At 42.1% G+C, this 20,456-nt stretch overlaps 1 protein-coding gene across 1 annotated transcript in view; it reads right to left on the bottom strand.

The window, feature by feature from the left end:
• Window positions 1–20,352, bottom strand: part of cers1 (ceramide synthase 1) — a 27,947-nt gene extending 7,595 nt beyond the window's left edge. The window contains exons 1-2 of the mRNA XM_080473338.1: window positions 19,063–20,352; window positions 895–1,054 (exon numbers count right to left, since the gene is read on the bottom strand). Coding sequence (XP_080329464.1) covers window positions 895–1,054; window positions 19,063–19,311 — 409 coding nt within the window. The 5' untranslated portion in view covers window positions 19,312–20,352. The remainder of the gene's footprint in view (window positions 1–894; window positions 1,055–19,062) is intronic.
• Window positions 20,353–20,456: the final 104 nt, after the last annotated feature.

Below are 20,456 nucleotides of genomic sequence, written 5' to 3'. Positions count from 1 at the left end.
AAGAGAAACTGCCTCTGATGAAACCATTGAACAAGTTGTGTATTATTCATATGGGTATAAATCAGTTATTGGGTGTTATGGTCTCCGACTGGACAAATGGCTGGGCGGAGTCATGTTATTGGTAATAAAATGGACCCCAAAACACATTAACAAAAAAAGAAATACTGTGGCAAAACTTTTATTTGTGTTCAGGGATCATTCTAGCTCATACAGCAGAGTATCTGCAGTAATTGCTCTGTGTGTGTGAGTCTACACAGGAGGCGTTCAGGGACAGTGGGCCAGCAAAGAACTCAGTTCAGTCCAAAATAGAAGTTGATCTACAAGTTCTGAATGTGAAGCCAAGAAAAAAATAATAAAGAAAATTCTGCAGGCTGTGGTTCAAGAACATCAACAGGAATGAGGAAAAAACGACTCATTTTAAGGTTTTAAATAATATGCGTCTTTAACATACTTTTTTATTTCTTCAATTTTTATGAATCCAGAAGACAGTGTTTGGGTTGGAAAGAAAAGGTGTTGAAAGTTACAGATTTTAGAGGACTATAAACATAAAATATGGTGCTAAATTTCAATGGGCTCCTCTCTCTTTTTTATTGTGATTATGTAAGTAACTACCCAGTGGAAGATCTTTTCAGCCGTTGCATTATATTACAATTAATGTGATATGGATGAGTACAATGGAATGAATCAATTAAAAGGCGAACAACATGTGCTCAGTACATGCAACTGAGCTGTAGATGCCCCTAAAGGCCTGGAATATGTAGTACATGCCCTGAGGCCTTGTGTTGAGCCGTGTTCATAGAGAAGTGTGGACGGAATCTTTTTTGAGAACCCCCGGGGAGAAAAAAGATCGTTTTGGCTCGTGTGGCTGTGGCCACAGTCTGCTGGGTATCTTACTGTAAAAGACCGACGGTGGGTCGTTGAAAAAGGAGTAGGAGGTGAAGAAAAGTAGGTAGGTGCTGTAGGACCATGACATGGTGTAGAAGACCAGCTTCCACGCGCTCTCCGGCATCTTGGCAGCATCTTTGGGCAGCAGCCTGCACCACTGTGCGAGAGGCTGTAAGGACAAAGCAGAGACAAAAAAAATAAATATAGTCAGAGGAGAAATGTCTTTTTCGGAGTTCAATGAGCTGCTTCTGCAGGTTTGTGGCAAAGTGAGCTGCTCGGGGGCTTTTGGACAAAGCAAATTCATTTTATTGTTTTGCACCACGGTGACTTCAGTGTATAGTGAAGTCGAAAACGTGCAGCGCTCCCAGCCACTTAATGCACGCTGGTGCTGGTGAGTTGAAGAAGTCATTCAGTTGGGATTGTTTCAACATTTTGATTGTTTCAAGTTGAGCAGACCCAGTTTGTTTGGTTTAACAAGCTAAAACTAGAGCAAACTGGTAATAACACCCATGTTTTTGTAATTCCAAGGGAAAAGGAAAGGTTTTCCCAGTATTCATTCTGTTCTCCTCTTCCATATAAACAGGATGGTCGGAGTAATAGTTCACAGCAGTAAAGTTCAGCAGCACTATAGCCTTCAGAATGACCATGAAGCTGAATCAGCACCTCTCTAAAACTGTTGGAATCAAATATTCATGAATGTACAATTTATTGCCAGGCTGTTGAAAGAGATTGCATTAATGTTGCTTAGGTGTTCCTAAAATCGTACATTTAGTGAGTGTAGTTAAAAAAAGAAGATTTTCTCACTTTAACATTATATTAGTTGTTTAACATTTTATGAAAATGATATATATACATAACAACGGCATACAGCAAGAGATGTTAGGTGGCAAACTGGGGTATGTGTGAGTGAAAGTAAGGACATCAAGTGGACTGTGTATGTTGTACAGCAAGCGCTGAATGGCCCCTAGCACTAAAATCTAAAAAGAAAACAGAACGAATACAGAACATATTATGACACGTAAACGTAAATAACAGACATCGCTTTCTGAAGCAAGCTACTTTCAAAACACTGCACCGGAAAAAGATTCTTCATTCATTAAAAAAAAAAAAAAAAAAAAAGAGTGATTTATATAGGTATATACTAAAGTGTTGACAGAAAGTGAAAGATGACTACTGCTGGCATGCTGCCGGTGCTGCTGACGGGGTTGTTAAGATGTTACATCGCAGACACTGAAGGCATCTTTTCAAACTGCTGCACATACATCAAAATATGTGACTCATTAACATCAACACATTGATTTCCTTTATTTCCATATGTCTCTATCTCACTGACACATGTTCACTTCATCATAAAGCTTCAGCACAACACAAACACATGACTAGCCACCCACAAAAATGTGTCTTTTGCAAGTCTGCTTATAGCGTGCTGTGTAAGCAGAAATAGAGGAAGTGGAAGAGAAGGAGCCTGACATACTGATGTAGCCTGATAGCATAACTCCACCCATCCACTCACTGGTGGGGCTGTATTATCTTGCTCTGTGCAATCCCCAATTGTATTGCATCTTTAATCTTTACACTCATTTGTAATGGCAAAGTAACAGTCTCAGGAAATGCACAGGATGTGAGAATGATAAATATTTCCACATGTGCAGAAACATGTAGAGGAAAGACAGAAGGGGGCATCGCAGGCAGGTAAAATATTAAGTTGGGTACGGCAGCTTAGTCAGGTTGTGAGACAGGCGGGTTCTCGGGGTTTCATAGCTGTGCCAAGACAGGAAACCAAACCCAGCACACTGCCTCGTGTACAAAGTGACGCAGACACACACACCCGAGACGAGATGCACTGAGACGGTAACAGGAGGCAGGAAAGTGAAAGCTGCCTGTGTCAGTGATACAGTGCATCTCATTCAGATATTACCATGCTGCTGGTCTACAGGACATGATCTGACACGGCTCACTCACCGCTGACATGACAAATTAATGTAGTGCTGCTGTGGCTTAGGAGCAGGAATTCATCTTCTTATTTATTTCTCCCTTTAAAAATACACGACAATGTATCTGTGTTTCTTCTGAAATTCACTCTCCCATTTCTCACTTCGTTTACTTTTTGCTCGTTGTTTCTTCATCTGTGATGTTCAAATTCTTTTCTGCAGTTTTCTGAATGAAAAACTTGCTCCTGAGTCACTTATGAGTCAAACAAGACCAGCAGGGAAGTTGACAGGGCAACACTGATGCCTGATGGAAATGTCACAGCAACAGACTTTGTGGTCCTCAGCCGTGACACATGCAGAGGAAGATAGGCAGCGGGCAGAGAGCATGTGATCCCATCCGGGGCCGTTAATTGGCTGAGACGGGGGTGACATGTGGTGTGTCTTCAGTAAGTCATGACCAGAGCGCAGTGGAGTGCAGGACACTCACCACATTCTCTCAAGTCTCTCAGTACATCTGGACCAGCCCCCTCTGTATCGGCCCTCCCTTACATTTGTCTCCCCAGTTCTCACCCCCTCCATCCCCTTCAGTTCCTTCTCTCCCCTGCGCCCTCATTTCTCCTCTCCCAACCCCTGTGTCCACCCCCTGCCTGCTACATTTATTTTTAGAAGCCAGCTGTCAGCACATAGCATAACCCCCCCATCCCACCACCAGTCTTCCAAACCCTCCCCCCCCACATACACAAACACCAAATCATAAGCTTTACACACACATGAACACTGATATACACGAGTGGCCGACACAGGTTTATGCAAACAACCACACTGCCTCTGCAGCTCAGATCACACTCGTTAATCATGGCTATTGCTTGTCCATCTCTTTACTAGAGCTCAGGAATTCAACCTTTAGGTTCTGTTTGCCTCTTCGACCGCTGCAAACAATGAGTCTCGACTGTGAGGCGGAGCAGTAATGTGGGATGCATGCTTGCAGGGCAGGTGCTAAACAAAACCAACATATTTACAGGAAAATCTGCAGTGAAAAGTTATTCTCAACTTGTAAAGGGTCCCAGGCGTGCAGTGGTCAGTGCTTGTTTTCTAACCTCTGGCAGGAGGACATGAGTTAACTTTCAGCTCTTTCTGTAAGGTGGAGGAGTTTGCATGTTCTGCATGTGCCTGCATGGGTTTTCTCAGCTTCCCTTCACAATCCAGACATGCTTGTTTGGTCAATTGCTCTAACTTTCACAATCATGGGTTTGTGTTGTGGCGAACACAACCACAGCGATATCATATCATCCCTGGGTCAATTCTGTGGTTTGTGGCCTTTCAGTGTGGGGTCTTCATGCTCTCGCTGGATGTGAGTTTTTTCCTCCAAAAGTCTAAAGTATTATCTGAATTATTGCCTCCTAATTGACCATGGGTGTGAATTTGAGCTATTGTATCTGTCAGTACTAGCGATACTGTGTACTGATATAAGCTGGTGACACATGGGTGTGGGGGGCATTTGGACGGGGGGGAAGCTTTCTGTCAGATAGTTTTCTGTCCCTTAAAGAGTCTCTGTCTCAAACATGGCCAGATTGAGTTCAATATTGTTTTTGAGGTAATACTGAAAGATACTGTTTACTACATAATTTTCTAAAGACTGAACAAATATTCCCAATGTCTGTATTCAAAAAACGTGATATATGTTCAGATTATCTATTCTCGGAGTGAGTGAAACACATTTTAATAATAGTATGCAAAAAATGTGCAAATTTAAACAAATGTTCGATACGCTTGCTGATGCTCTGTTAAGAGGTGCTGCTCAAGCTACCATGATACCAAAACATGTTTCAGACTGTCAGCAGAAGTTGTTTTCTGTTTATTCAGCACAAAGAAAGAAACTAGAAACTTGGAGGAAGAAGTCATTTAGCCAAATTCAGCAAACTGTGAGGGGCTTGTTTAAGCTATATTTGAGGTACACACACATCAAAACAATCAATATAACAATATGACGCAGACAAAAGTCATGTTGTGAAATCTTCACAAAGTAACACTATTTTCAATGTTTTTATGATTTTTAAGGCACAACCCTACCACAAGAGAATGTCATAAATCACCTGTTTCTGTTTTTTTCTTGACAAAACTCACATTAATAAAGCACCGAGCACCTTAGGCCACAGTTGGCATATTTACATTTGAGGTTCACAAACAGTTACTTGTTGAGAACAAATCAACAAAAATGATGTTTTCTCTCGTGGCGGTATTGGAAAGAGAGCAGTCCTCCATATTCCGGCGCTGGCTTTTAACCAGGACAGCAGGAACCAAATCTTTGTTTGGAAAGCAGATTGTGGGAAATTACATAACAGCCAGCCAATGGTCCCTTCCTTGCCTCTGCGTTTGCCACCCAGCCCACCTTCTCTTTGGTCTCCATCCACACACTGGAGCATCCAACCTTTAGGATTTCTTCTTATGCTCGTGTATATAGCTGGGGTATAGTGGGTCAAGGACACTGAGATAATCCACTCGTCCTCTGTCAGATAAATGACAGGGCCTTGAGTTACACTCAGCTGGGACCTATGACCATTCAACAGCCCCCCCCCTGTGTCTCTGTGTCTCTCTCTCTCTCTCTCCCCCTCTCTCCCTCTCTCTCTCTGACAGACATACTCTGGCTCAACTCTTTCCCTTGCTCAAGGCATCGCTGGCTCTCGTGTCACTGTCCTCTTCTACCTCGTTCTCCCTGGTAAGCGGAGAGGCTGAGCTCTAAAACAGAGGAATAGGAAATGGAAAGAGATAGCAGGAAGAAATTACAGGGGCCGAGTGTGTCTGAAAGAAAAAGATCCAGTTTGAAAGGACCTCACGTCAAATGAGTGGTTCCCTTAGCAACCATGCCGGGAGGCTGGCAGAAAGCTCTTTCCATCTTGCTTCCATTTCAGTCCTTCCTATTTGCCCCAATCTTCCCCTTGCGTTTACTTTATTTATGTCCAGCTGCACACCACTGCTCCCTCTGTCACCCACTACACGCTCTAAACTTTCCTCCCTCTGCACTTCACAAATGCAAGTGATGAGGGAGGACACAGGGTGTATGAACTCTGGCCTGTTGCATAAGGAGATAAACTGGGCCAGTGAGTCAGGATGCCGGTTCACGAGCAGCTTTGTTCAATAACACTCGCTCCCTCACTCACTTTCTAACAATTCTTTGGCCTTGTCTCGCTTCGATCTCTCCTGAGAAGGCTCATATCAATCTGTCTGTTTCACTCTTAAACCCATTTCCAAAGCAGGTTCCTACTGGTCCCTTGACATCTTTTTCCAGGACTGAAGACAAATAGGATTTGCAGTGGCTAATCCTATGGGTGAACTGAGTTTCAATCTATATATACATATGCTAGTAAATACTGTATATCCTTTTTACCTGTACCAAGTTTACATTGGTCCAATCTGTAGTTATTGTAAGTTTTGGTAGTGGAATTGGTCAAATTGCATTTTCAGTTTTAGTCTGCCCATATCTCCACTCACCAAATCATTTTGATTTTGCATCTCTAATAAATTCACATTTTTGCATTGTTTCAATTTTGAATCTTTTATCGATCATATAGACAAAAACGTAACAAGTGGATTAATGAGACTACAGAAGCTGTTGGAGTTTCCAGCTTTTTCTTATTTATCATATAACTATAGTTATGCTAACTATTGTAATTCAAACTATACAGTTCAATCCAATAAGAAAGACAGAAGTGATATGACTGTGGTGTTGTTTTCAGATTAGAAATAGATTTCTATAACTGTTTGTGCCCACAGAACTGGAGTTTCATCATGTCTTTTTGTCACATTTTAGTTTCTAGAATGAAAAACTTCTGGGCCATAATATACCGAAACACATCATCCTTCCAGTGGTCTCCTCTGCATCATCCAGTACAGATTATCCTTCTCTATGGCGAGGAAATCAACTCACTCAACACAGCCATTTTGTTTCTTGTTCTTAACAAGGTGAGGAGTGGACAGCTGTCACTGAGGATAAAGCTTATTTCCCAGAAAGAGTCGCAGAAGGAGCCAGCAAAGGATACCTTTGGTGAATCTCTGTATGTTTTAGAATTCTAAACTGTGCTGGTCGGTTGTTTTCCATTTTTAATGAATGACACTGCTTAAAGTTTCACAAAGCTTAGGTAGATGAGCAAATGCATTAGATGCATTAGGCTAAAATGTAATTTAGCTTTAACTATTTCACACTGGTATTGCACTCATGTTAGGAAATAATCTGTTATACATTATCCATACCTGTCACCGTTTTAAGTGTGTGTGTGTTTGTGTGTGTCTGCTCAATGACTGGTGACCCCATAAGACTGTATCCTTTGTCCAGTGTCAGCTGGAATCAGCTCGAGCCCCTCTGCAACCTTAAGTTGGACAAAGTGGTAAAGAAGATGGAATGAATGGTAAACACGTTGGCTGGAGCTGAAGAAATGACGTCTCCATTCCTAATGTCAACTACCTTGGGTGGGCACCAACTGAATCACAAATCAATGTGAGATTTATGGAGTGAATACAACGTCTGAAACCAGCCTACAAGTTGTTCTATAGGGTTCTGCTAAGAATGAGAAATGCCGTAAAGTGTGGAATAAGGCCACAATAACGTCACGCATTTGCTTTCAGCAGGGTGCCTTTGCAGCGGGTTCTACTCCCTGCTATCCTGCTGTATGTTTCATGTGCAGTGTTCATGCTGGCATGGTGAATACACTCTTTCTCTCCCCTCCAACCTCTCCGGCTCAATAATGTTGATTAATGGTGGCAATTTTAGTCATGACCTCCGCATATCTACATCCCGTCTCCTCTCTGGAAGCTGTATTGAGACATAAGTGATGCACGGTGGGAAACTAGTCAGCTGTTAATTTGCATGTGACTAAATTAAAAGAGATGGACTGATCAATTCTGAGGGCGTCTGATGGAGAAGCTTGTCAAGAGGCATTTTCAAGTGTTTGTGGAGAAACACTCACTTCGATAATCATTCACACTGACAAGGAGCAGAAAAGCAATCCACACTGTACAACCCTGGACAGGCAAAGCAGACGCCTCAAAACCTGTCTCTTTCATTAAAAATATGTTAATATATATCATATCTACACACTCAATAGCAGCAAAGTTAGCGTCGTTAAATCTAGGGTATTTTTTTACTGAACACATATTCCATATCTAAATGAAAGGAATAAACATTTAGAGTTTATCTTTCTTTCCAGAGCATTTAAATGTAGTTTTGAGCTCCAGATGTTTTTCATCTTCACGTAAAGGCATGTGGTCTCTTTACTGAAAAGAAGCCATCAGCTGTGTGAAGATAAGTTTTATAAGGTGCATCATACATAGTGTGTACAATACATATATTTGGGTCAAAGTTTTGAGTTGCAGAAAAGCCCTTTCATTAAACTCCTGGCACAATTCGTGTTTCCCAAGCCTTCCAAGCACACACACAGAAAAGAGCAAAATTACTGAGGGACAGTAGGAGTTGCTTCCATTCCAACTGGGTGACGAAATGTACTATGTACTTTCTTAAGGGCAACTGGAAGACACTAGTCTAACAGAAACTAGGCCAAACAAGGTATGATGATTTTTGGCTTTACACATGAATGTTGTTAGGCAAACTAAGAAAGCTCATATTACACGAGGTGGTTAAAGGAAACACAGCTGGACAATGAGCATTTGACCTTTATTTGATTAAAAGCACACAATTGGCCATGGAGAAAACTCATTTGCAAATAAGTACGTGACAGGACATACACATTAGCCACCAGCATCCACATCATTCCCTCACCTGCTGATAGTGACAGATTACTATGCTGTCTGTGAAGGACAAGCTCGTGTAATAAACTGTAGTTACATGGGAACACATCCTATGACACATTCCAACAGACATTCAATAGACTTTACTGAAAAACGACCATCTCATCGCCAAAAGCAAAGGCTTGGTGACAACTTATTATTTCTATATTGCTATTATTTCAATCACAAAGTTTTGATCTTTTGAGTTCAACTTTACCACGTCATTTGAAACATCTTACTGTTATGAACTATTAGAACTATTGATAGCTTTTCTTGTAGTCAGGCACAAATTTCAAGAAAGAAAAGAGTGAATACTATCTTTCTATTTTCTTAGACTACTTACATAAAAAAAAACAAAAAAACTTAGACAAACAATTTTAGGACGCTTTGATCGTCTTTGCTGATGCCCGACTGTCAATAAGAAGCAGAGTTGCAAACTGGACACTGTTGAGTCTGTTAGTTGATGACTAAAATGTTAAAGGAGCACGACCAACAACGTTTGAGATAAAATCAAACTGGCGGTTTCAGTTCCTGGATTCATACCTGATATATATTCAAATCAGGAATTTGTCGCGTAGGAGTATGAATATTAAAGAGAGAGAAAGATGGAAATAGGGGCAGAGAAGACGAAGACAGAGACAGAGACAGAGACAGAGACAGAGACAGAGACAGAGACAGAGACAGAGACAGAGACAGAGACAGAGACAGAGACCGCAAAGGAGAGAACAGATGCACTTGTTAGGAGGAGGTCGAGCCTATTAGGAGGTCAAATTAACTCCTGGAGCACCAAAGCTAATACACACACACGCACGCACGCACGCACGCACGCACGCACGCACGCACGCACGCACGCACACACGCACACACACACACAGGAAAAGTCTTTTACAGGATAAAACTCAGACACACGTTTATGAAACATCATTGTTTCCTAAGAGTGTCACAGAAAGACAATTGTGCAGCGTTATTTATCAGGCTTCGTTTCAAAAAATACAAATATATATATATTCCTTAAGACAAGTACACAATGAAGTCTTGTCATTTTAATCATCTCATCATGTGACGTTATTTTTAGTTGTGATGTGATATATGTAGCTACACCACCTCCTTTCCTCACATGCTGTGGCGCTCACCCCGCGCTAACACATACAGCGCAGCCTTTCTGGAACGAGCAGTTTAACACTGTGTGTTATAATGAAGTCAAGAATGACTCAAGCTTTTTTATAAAGATCCAAACATATTTTTGTCCATGTTTTATTCTCCTGCTCAGAAATCTCCTACACCACTGGGACGAACACTAATGTAAATTAGACACAATGTCTACTTTGTTTTGTTTTTTTTATTGCCGTGAGCAAGAGAGAGAAACAACACTAGACCTGTGATGTTGTCATGAGTTTTTTTTTTTTTTTTATCTGTGTCTGATCCACACATGAAATAGTGTGTAATTACTATAATGCCGCATTTGTTTTTGCTATTATATAAGTTCTTATTGAAGAAGATGATGAATGTTTATAAAACAAAAAAAGTCCCCCAACAAACAAACACATGGATAGCTGTCTTCCCCAGCGCAACAGAGATACAGTAAGCTGGGCTGAATGCAATGGAGTCCATCAGAGATTATTGTGGTGGTATTTTCATCATCTGTAAACTCACCAACAGAATAAATGTCATTGGGAATCGTGTCCAAAGGGCTTCAAAATATTCCTTCGTGGTACACAACATTTAAGATCTGCTGTAATGATATGGCACTTCAGAAGCCTGTGACATCAGGGATCCGTTTGAATCCCGTAGGTCTGTGCTGCAAACATACTTCAATCTATCTCCCATTTAATCACAACAAAATGCCTTTCAAAGTGGCGAGAGGGATGGCAGTATTTACACTTGTACAAATGAACTGTACAAACTAACAAAATAGCAACAGGGTGAATTTTATCCGGACCTCAGCGTCCAATCAGTGACATAGAGTGAGAGAAATAAAGATACAGCCTCGGTGAAGTGTTGCCACTTAATCTGCTCTCTGTCCAAACTGACAGCTCGGAGACATATGGCCGTCATTCATAATGCAGTGTCTAGGCTCCTGGCAAGACAGTGAGAATGAGGACTGGTAGACGTCAGTGTAATGCGTACACGTGTGCCACAGGAAAATGTACGTTGATGAAGCAAATCATTATGAATGAGGCTGCTGATTAACTAATGTTAGATTGTTGTTTGTTCAGAGCTGCCAACAAGCTTTCCAGAGACGTAACTAAAAAAATTGTTCTATAGCAGCTTTTAATCATAACTGGAGGTTATTTGTGGCTGTAACAATGGAGGTCTGCATATTTCATCGATGTGGCTGTTGTTCTGGTTGACTCTGATCAGAGTGCGTGAAATTACGCCGATTCTTCCTTTTGTCTACGAGCACAAAGTGAAAACAAATATGGGACACCATGACACTTGGAAAAACACACAATTTCAGGCAGAAACTGCTCATATTTGACATGGAAATTGATTTAGAAAGTAGATTTATTTGTAATTCCCAAACTGTGGCCAAACGTGGTAAAACGACACGTGGGGCTGACTGCAATGACTAAATATTTCCAGCTTTGGAAGTAAAGATGAAAACGGGACGAATCCAATTGATAAAAGTACCATCAACATAATCGTTGTGATTAGATTTGAGTTTTTACTTTTCTGTAGACATTATAACAAGGCTCTTTTACATGAACCGATTTTTTATTATTTTTTTTAAATTAAAGCTTAATAATTAAAACTTTGTTGATCCTGTGAAGCAGGGGAGGGCAGTTCTTTTCCACATGAAAATCTTGGACTGAGGAGGGTTGAGCCATGAGTTGATATGACTATTGCTCATTATAAATACGTTTCTCATTAGAACGTGGTTTTGAGAAGCTATTGTACCTGCTCTGCATCATGCCTGAATCTCAGTGTTTTTTTATGGTACACCAAGTTTTATCTGGCAAACAGTGAGTACTGGCAGTGTATCGAGGTGAGATCTCAACATTTAGCTTTTCCCATATTTCTTTTTTTTTTTAACTACAGGTCTGCAGGGTAACAAATGTCAGTGCTGCTAGCCATGATAGCTCACCATGGCCTTTAGAAACTGAAAATATAAAGCAAAAACTTTAAAACTGAATGCAAAGCAGTTGTAATCATGCCTCACGTCAACTCATTTCTATTTGATCAATAATTTCTCTTGGAGTGCCGACAGGCCGGTTAGAGACAACTGAAGGGCAGCATGTTACCCAAGCCGGCTGGAAAGGGTCAGAATACCTGTGGGATATCCCAGCTGCCAGCAGGTGAAGCTCAGAGTGCACACTGCTGGTTGCTCGACAGAACTTCGAACCCTTCGTCAATTTGGAGTCTCCAGTTAAAACTGCGTGCATGTCTTAGACTGTAGAAGCACCAGGCCAAATCTCACTAAGGCAAACAAAAGGCATACTCAACTCCACACAGTCTTACAGCTGACCAGCAAGTCTGAACCCAGGAGGCTTATAAAGTAAAGCACCGGGGCTAACGAGGGTACCACTTAGTCATTGTTGATCTTGTATATACTGTACAGAACCCAGGCCTCACCAACGCGTCCTACTGAGACATTCCTGTCAATTTCCATTCGTGGTTATCACTAATACTATTACCACTTGGCCACATGACACTGCAGCTAATAACATAAGCTTGTGTATTAAGCTTGTTTGGGTTAAAGAACCAGGTTTAGGTCGATGATTGTGGCTCCCTGTATTGCAGATAGGCCTCATTACAGACTAATGGTTTTAAATAATGACTGGATGTGTGGATTAAGGTTAAATTACTGGTTCAAGTATTGATTACAGGAGGAGTAGATCAGACACAAGGTGCTGATCTGTGTCACGTGGCCACAGACCTGTGCAGTCGATCAATGTAATCCTGCAACAAGTTCAGCTTTTATTGGCTTCATTCATCAAAAACATGATATATCAATTAATATGATCTTTGTCATTTATATGTCCACATGCCGTCTTCAAAACGAACTTAATAAGCCTTACTTTGATAGTTTTACTACTAACATGATGTAAAACAATTGCTACATTTCGAATAAATCAATAAAATTCATAATATTGGCTTTGGTTTGACACAATTCAGTTATACTTGCTAATTTAATTCTCTATAATAAAAAAAAAAAGTGAGGTAAACAACAATTTACTTTTAAAAATCTGCACTTTAAAAGTGACAACCGAAAGGGATTTTTGAAGAGTGAGACAGGAAGTGTCTGTGCAACATCTCCATGTTAGTCACTACTTGGCTACTCATTTAGTTACAATAAATGTTGTAACTATAGCCAGATGTCAGTTCGATCCTCTACAATGTGCCACACTCAAAATTCAGCCTTGCGTTATCTTGCTACGAGGTATTGCAAACCCAAAAGTATGTGCTGAGCGAGACAAAAGAAATGCCAGGCAGATATAACGGAAAGACGGAAGAGTGAGGAAAGAGAGGGGAATAAAAAAGTAAGCAAACGACCGCATCGCATTGGAAAGTGCAGTGTGTCCGACAGTAAGGCCATGAGAATGTACCCGTTTGTTTTTTCCGCAGAGACTGACAGGCTGAAATGAGAAGGATGATCTCATCGCATCCGAAGAACACTTGGCTCTAAGATCCAACCCATAAGTATAAAGAACAAATGGCCACACAACCCACGGGTTGAAAGTGCACTAATGTGTGTGTAGTGGAGTGAATTAACTGGTTCCCGTCCGACCATCGCCTTCTCAGTCGCTGTTATAAAGTGTCCTTGTTAGAGGGGAGAGAGCTGCCAAGTCAGAAGCCCTCAGTGACAGCATGCTCTTGCCCAACAAAAGCCTGTCCACTGAGTCAATGTGGAGGGAAAATAAATGAGACAGGAAAAGAGAGGAAGAGGAAAAAGATTGAGAGGCGGCTCTGTCGTGGCCAAGGCCTCATGGCACATTCCAGCTGACCAGAGGAGAGAGCGACTGCTCTGCTCACAAAACAGAGCTGATTCACAGCCCCGTTTCATAGCTGCTGATGTTTATATGGCTTCTTCAGCTATGAAGCCCCCCACACTGGTAAAGACTGCACCACCATTCCCACTAAATGACATCACTGATCGGCAGTTATTTTGTGTGTGGAATTACAACTCGGAATTTATGTGTGTGGGTTTTCTCCAAAATGTTTTTTTCTGAACAAATAAAATGGAGAATTTCTAAACTGACCTGAAGGATAGAGGCTGAGGAGGCAAAGACGAGGGTTGAATAATTTACCTACTGTGCACATAATTAATTCAATTAGATAACTATCTCCTTTCTGACTCTGATTTTCTGTTTACTTTTGTGTTTCGCAAAATCTTTCTGGTTCTAATTGCTTAAATCTGTGTCGACTTTGATCTATGTAACACTAAATTCAAAAGTCTGACGTTTAGTTTCTTAAGTCTTTTTTTTTATTTTCTTAATTTACGATATGAAATGACACCTGCTCCCACTAAGTCAACGATCTACATTTGACATGCAAGAATTTTTTTTAATAATTTCTAAGCTGTCTGCAATTGATCAGTCATAATGTCTGATCCATAAACGATCTACATGCAGTTAGTGTCAAAGTCTCGACTTACAAAATGACTCTAACAATGAACATTTGTTCTGTTGATTATTTAATATTCGATTCACATCGGTTGTGACCGGGTGCATGTGATACAGCAGATACATTTCGGAAGAGACATGACAAACATGGGAATGCAAAATTTTATCCGTCCAGCTAAATGCTGAGTGCATGAAAAAATACAAAGAAACTACGGGAAAGCAAGTGTGCAAGGGCAATTATCAAGAGAGGAGAGGAGAGGAGAGGAGAGGAGAGGAGAGGAGAGGAGAGGAGAGGAGAGGAGAGGAGAGGAGAGGGATATAAGACCAGCATCAGTCAGATTCCATGACAAATAACAATTGTTTGCAATCAGTGTCAAAATTACAACCAAGTTTCACCTGAGTAGGCACTTTTGACTGAATAGATGGCACTTCCCCTTGACCACAAATCCGGTGTCGGATTTCTCTGCGGCTCTAATGCACAACAATGAGCGTTAGCTTAGTGGAAAGTGATCTGGGATATGTGGTTGGGAACCTTGTCAAACGTCAGGCTGCTTTCACATTTAGAACAGCAGGGGCTGGGGTGCCACTCAGCTCAGAGCAGGAAGATAAGCACTGCAACAAGGCCAAACAGTTGGCACAGTCAGTGCTGCTCTCCTCTTTATGGCACTGCTTCAGAGTGTGTGTGCGTGTAATTAAAGAAAGAGGCATTTATGAGAGTGGCCATAAAGTGCTGCTGAGAAGGCTTGACCACTACCTACCTGGTTTGACATAACTGCACATCTCTGTCGGTACAGAAACATGCAAGATGTGGCTTGGATGAACAACTAAGATGGTGTACGGCTCTGACATTGTCAGATCCATAAGACATTATACAGCGCGCCCTCTTACCCGCCATGTGTGTAGGTGTGTGCGCAATTGTGTTACTGATTGGCTGCTGTTTGCTGAGTCAGCTGGCGAGGCCCCAGATACACACATCCCGTCAGCCCACTTCTCTTCTCCAGTCCTTCCTTCCTCTCACGACCTCGTCTGTGTTTATCATTTTCTGGAAATCATCTTTTTCTACTGTTCTCACACTCCACCGTCATTATTTTTGCAATTACTTTTTCACAACTATTAAGGAAATGGCCTCTTGTAATGTACGTGCAATGTGAAGAAATGCTTGCAAACTCGTAACCACAACACCTTGTGTCTTTATACAAAAAAATGCATTGCACAGCTTTTTACTCTGCAAATAAAAAATAAATAAAACACATATATTGTTCCAGCAAACAGCGATGGACATGCTTCACACACTTTAACAAAGCATGTTAGTGCAAATTAAAGTTTAAAAATAAAAAGAGGAAGGAATGATGACTCATGCTTTCGTGTGCTCTGTGTGCCATTTAGATTGCAACTTGCTACATTTCTTTAGGAGTGCAGTTCAGCACTTAACATCAAGGGAACTCGATGTTAAGAACATTTTCCACTTATTTTCAAAATGCAGGTTTTCAGTAGCAAGAGGGGGTGAGGTAAAACACGTTGATGCAACACGGTACAGTATAACTCCAAAAGGCTTAGCTGCAAGTTATCTCCATGAGGTGCTGCTGCAGCTTGTACAATCAGGCATGAAACTAAATGTGAAACACTCACTCAACCACACGCTACAGCACAGAAGTCCCTCCCCCCACCAAATACACTCACTTCACCTCACCCAGCCACATGGCCTGTAACACGCGAAATTAAGCGAGGCCTGGTTTTAGCCTCTTTGTTTAACACATAATGGCTGCTACATATATTGTAAATACCCCATAGATCTGAGAGAGAGACGGTTAGCATGACCTCCTGGTTTACAATTTGTAGTTAACTTCATGGCCCTCGCACAGCCTCGTACTTTAAGTGATATTTATTTAAAAACCACTTGGCTGTTATTGTAAATGTTTTCAATGAACTAGTCTCATGTTGTGGTTACGCCATATGATGTGCATCGCATTTATCATTCGATCTGTGCAATTAACAAAATCGAAACCATGAAAGAAATTGATATTTTAAATCTTCAGTTCTTCAAACATGACTGTAAGTACTTCAAGTAAGAAAGAGGAAATTAATTATTCTATGTATTAAGGGATTCATTAATCCATCCATCCTCAATACCTGCTCCGTTTAGAAATGATCGAGGGCTGGACCAAATCCAAGATGGCCAGCAAAAAAATAAACATTACAGAATGGACAGGTGGCTTGTCCATCACAGTGCGAACACAAAGGAAAATACAATACAATCACCCACCTGCACTGTATATTCACACCTGTCATGTTGTAGACAGACACCAATTAGCCGAACAAGCATTTCTTTACATTGTGGGAGGATGAAAAACATGCAAACTTCAAATTGTTAAACCTGAACTGAACTTGTATTTTATTTATGGGAAGCAAAATAACTAAACACTGAATCACTGTATATATCAAAATGCAGAGCGTATAACTGTTTTCCTTCTTGATTTATCGGTCAACTAGATTTATTTTTTTTTTTTATGAAGAAACGTCTTCTTGAAATTGGTTCAATTGAACTGACCTAAAAAAAATAAAAATTCAAGGAACTGCCAACAGGAAGCCCAATGGGCTTCACAGTTCAGTTTTTTTAGTGCACATGTAAAGGCCCACGTCATGTCAGAGACACCAACCTTTAGTCCTCATGTCACAGGCGAGTCAAAGGCTAAGATTACACATGCTTTGTCTGCTGATGCACAAGCTAATATTTACTGTCTATAAGGTTGCAGGTCTGAATCTAATCAAGCATGTTTATTCATGATTGTGTTGCGACTTATTGTTCCTTTGACAGTTCAGCCACTTGACTACCAATCAGTAACCACAGCAATTATACACTTCAACACTGTGGAAGCCACAGTCAGTCATTACTAGGAAGTTATGAAATGCACTGTGGTTTACTCAGCATCCAACTATACGAAAAGCATCCTGTTTAATTGCAAGCCAGTGGTCTGTTCAAACAAAACCTTAAACATTGTAGTTGTATTCCTGACAACCTAACTCAGTTTTGATGTATAACTACAATACCCATCCACAATATTTCTAATACACACACTATAAAAGTGGTATTACACCCTGAGCAACCTTAGCTAGACTATACAGTCAACCTCATCTCATCCTGTAGAGCTATAATAGTATCCAGGCCTCAGACAGAGTCCAAACCATCAGCGTTCCCGAGAACTCAGTGAGTCACACATACTCCTGACACACAAGCATAATGTGAAAGGAAAACAGACCTCAATTCTTTGAATTTTCTGGCCGCATCTGGCTTTGCACATGGGGCCCTGAGCTACAGTATACCGCTCCGGCATCATCACCCACCATGTGCAGACACACTCAACCCCCACCCACCATCATGGTAGAGTAAAGAGCCACAGGCCACATACAGGCTATCTGTGGGCTCCTCCCTGGCGGAGGTACTCAGACCTTGGATGGGTGAAAGAAATGTAGAGGAACTGGGCAGGAGGCCAGTCTGTCAGATCACAGCCTGAGCATCTGGCCTCTAACAGACACATGAAGGTAAAATGTTGTCATGCTGCTTTTTAGAGACACCGGAGCTCTGTGAGTGCATGTTGTTAAGTACTGTCAAAACACAATGCTTTCCCAGTTCATGCCAGCAACTTGCTTCTAATGTGAGCTTAAAATCAATAAGTAGGACTGGCTGATGACAACAATTCATTTTTATTTGATTCTACATCAATGCTATTAAACACTTTTCTCAGCTATCCAATTTACTAGATTATAAACAGGCATCACTGTCAACTCCTATTATCAGCAGAACGCCAAGAGACTTCTCAGAAAACGTCCTTCATAAAGGTATGGCTATTGGGACTAGGAATATATCTAAAAGCGTGCCATCTTCATTGTTACCCTTAATATATAACATTTTTGATATCTGTGAGAAAATAAAAAGAGAGGAGAAGGAGATCTGATTAATTGGTTATTTTCTACTTTATTCATCTATGGTAAATGACTTTGCTGTTATGCTTAAAAAGTACTGAAAAGCATGAAAAACTATATTTTTTACATAACTACACCACAATAGTTTAAATCTGTTAGGGGACAGCAAGGCAAATGAAATTAGATTACAGTATTTGATCAGAAAAGGGTTTAAATAGTGGGGATTATGATGTAATACCTCAAGACTGGAACATACACACCTTCCTTCAATATGAAACCATTGTACTTTTGCAACTGATTATTCCTGACATGTACTAACAAATAAACCAACAAAACATCTTTAAAAAAAAATAAACACTAGCAATGATGTCTTTAACTCGTGAGAGCTCCCACACCTGTTCAGATCAGTTCTTTTCCCCTGCAAAGTGGACAGATAAGAACTCTGAATGTACAACAGGCTCACATAGGAGTCACCTGTCATCCTGGTCTGCCCCCTCTCTCTATGTCTATATGCTGAGAATGTGATTCGAGCCATGCAGCAAACATCATATGTATTTGAGCTGGCTGGTATATCTGTATACACTTCCTGGCCCCACTTGAACCTGCAGCCAACTTCAGTGACTTAAACCACCGGAATTATCACGTATGAGGAAACTGCGGGCAGCATCTGAGTTTCCAGGTTATTGGTTATTTTCTCACACCGAGGTTGAAGCCATCTGACCGGAGGTGACCCCGCTCCCCTTCCCCAAATGACTCTGCATTTATCCAAAACCTGCAACTGGATCCAATATTTGTCCACATCTGTCACGCTCTCATCCCACTTGTGTATCACTCGCCTCACACGTCTCCGGCGTGCAGAGCGCGTGCCTCCCCCTGAGAGACGCGAGGCCACACCTGTGCAGCGCTGCTGGGCTTTCAATTAGCACAATGTGCTCCCTAGACCATATATTAGGGATGTAAATAGGTTAATAGGTGTCACCCACCTTAAACAGACTTTCTGTCAGTCCCCGCCTGACCTGCGTGAAGAAAAAGGCGCAAAAGAAGAAGAGGGCGATTTCGACCCAGGTAATGTACGCGTTATCCAGGAGAGTCTGTTTGGAGAGCTCCAGCCCGCAGCCGCTACAGTCCCTCCATGCGCCCAGTATGGTGGTGGAGGCTCTGCCGATGAGGTCCAAGTATCCTGGCATGGGCTCCACTTCCACCGGCTCGGCGCTCCCGGCGTGACCACCCATCGTGGCGCGTCGCAGGATCAACGACAAAAAGGAAAAAGGCGTGAAAAACCGAGAGAATTCGCCCAGTGGCTGGAAGGAGGGAGACAGGCGGAGGACACGGTCCAGACCGGGCGACTGATGGGTCGACCAGCTCGCTCGCTCGCTCAACTAAAAAAGCCAGAACGAGCTTATCTAACCAGCTTACCCTCTTCAGTAGCCTAATTCTTTGTTTTCCAAATTAAGACATGGGCCCATTCCTCGCCTCCGGGACGCTTTTATGAATGATAGCGGCTCCTACTTAAAGTCTGCCCGGACAACACTGCGCCGCGAGGCTCGAGCCGATAATCACACGAACCAATCACTAAATGGATTTTGATTATTAATCTGAGCCATTGGCGACGGTCTGTAGGAGGGTTCTTCTCATCATCATTCCGCTACGCACACCGCTCATCTGCGACAGCGGCGGGTCCCGGTTAGCCGCCTAGCTAAGTTCAATCAAACGCGCACGATCGTGAATGGAGCCGCATTGGCGGCGGCTTTTCGGTTAGCGGGCTATGGGAATGAATCGGCCTGTGAAATAAAGCACCGGCCACGAGTATAGACGTGTATGAATCTAAAGCTAAATCAGCTTGAGGGTCCGGGTCGCCTTGCCGGCCAGATCACGGTGCCGCTACGCCGTCACACACGGTCGCATCTCTGTCCGTTATTCGCCTTATATAATGTCTCTGTGCCGCTTCATGAGCCTCGGCAGCCGATCCCTGACAGCCCGGCGCCTCGCGCACGAACACGCGCTATTCCAGCGGAAAACAGAAAGGATAAATGTGAAGGAAAATGATTCCGGCGAGAGGCTGCTGCTGCTGCTGCTGCTTCTGCTTCTCCTCCTCCTGGCCAACGTGTCGGAGGCTGCGCTGTGACAAGACGCGCCGTGCGTCTCCGCTGGGATCAACTGGTGCGCCAAAAGGGGGCCAGCTCGAGACCTTTATGACAATAAGGGATGGCAAATAAGAAAGGGCGTGACGTAACGAGGACCGCTATCTTCTGTTCGAACCCCCGACTTGAACCTCGGAGGATTAGAAAGGATGACTTAAAGAGACAGTGCTGGTCGGCGCTTCTTACCGAGACGCCAGAAGATACGCTCATTTACATAATTTCAGCGCTTTTAATTC

The sequence above is a fragment of the Lipophrys pholis genome (assembly GCF_963383615.2).
Source record: "Lipophrys pholis genome assembly, chromosome: 10".
Lineage (NCBI taxonomy): Eukaryota > Metazoa > Chordata > Actinopteri > Blenniiformes > Blenniidae > Lipophrys > Lipophrys pholis.
The sequence above is the reverse complement of the archived record's forward strand: the minus strand, read 5'-3'. Positions and strand labels throughout refer to the sequence as shown.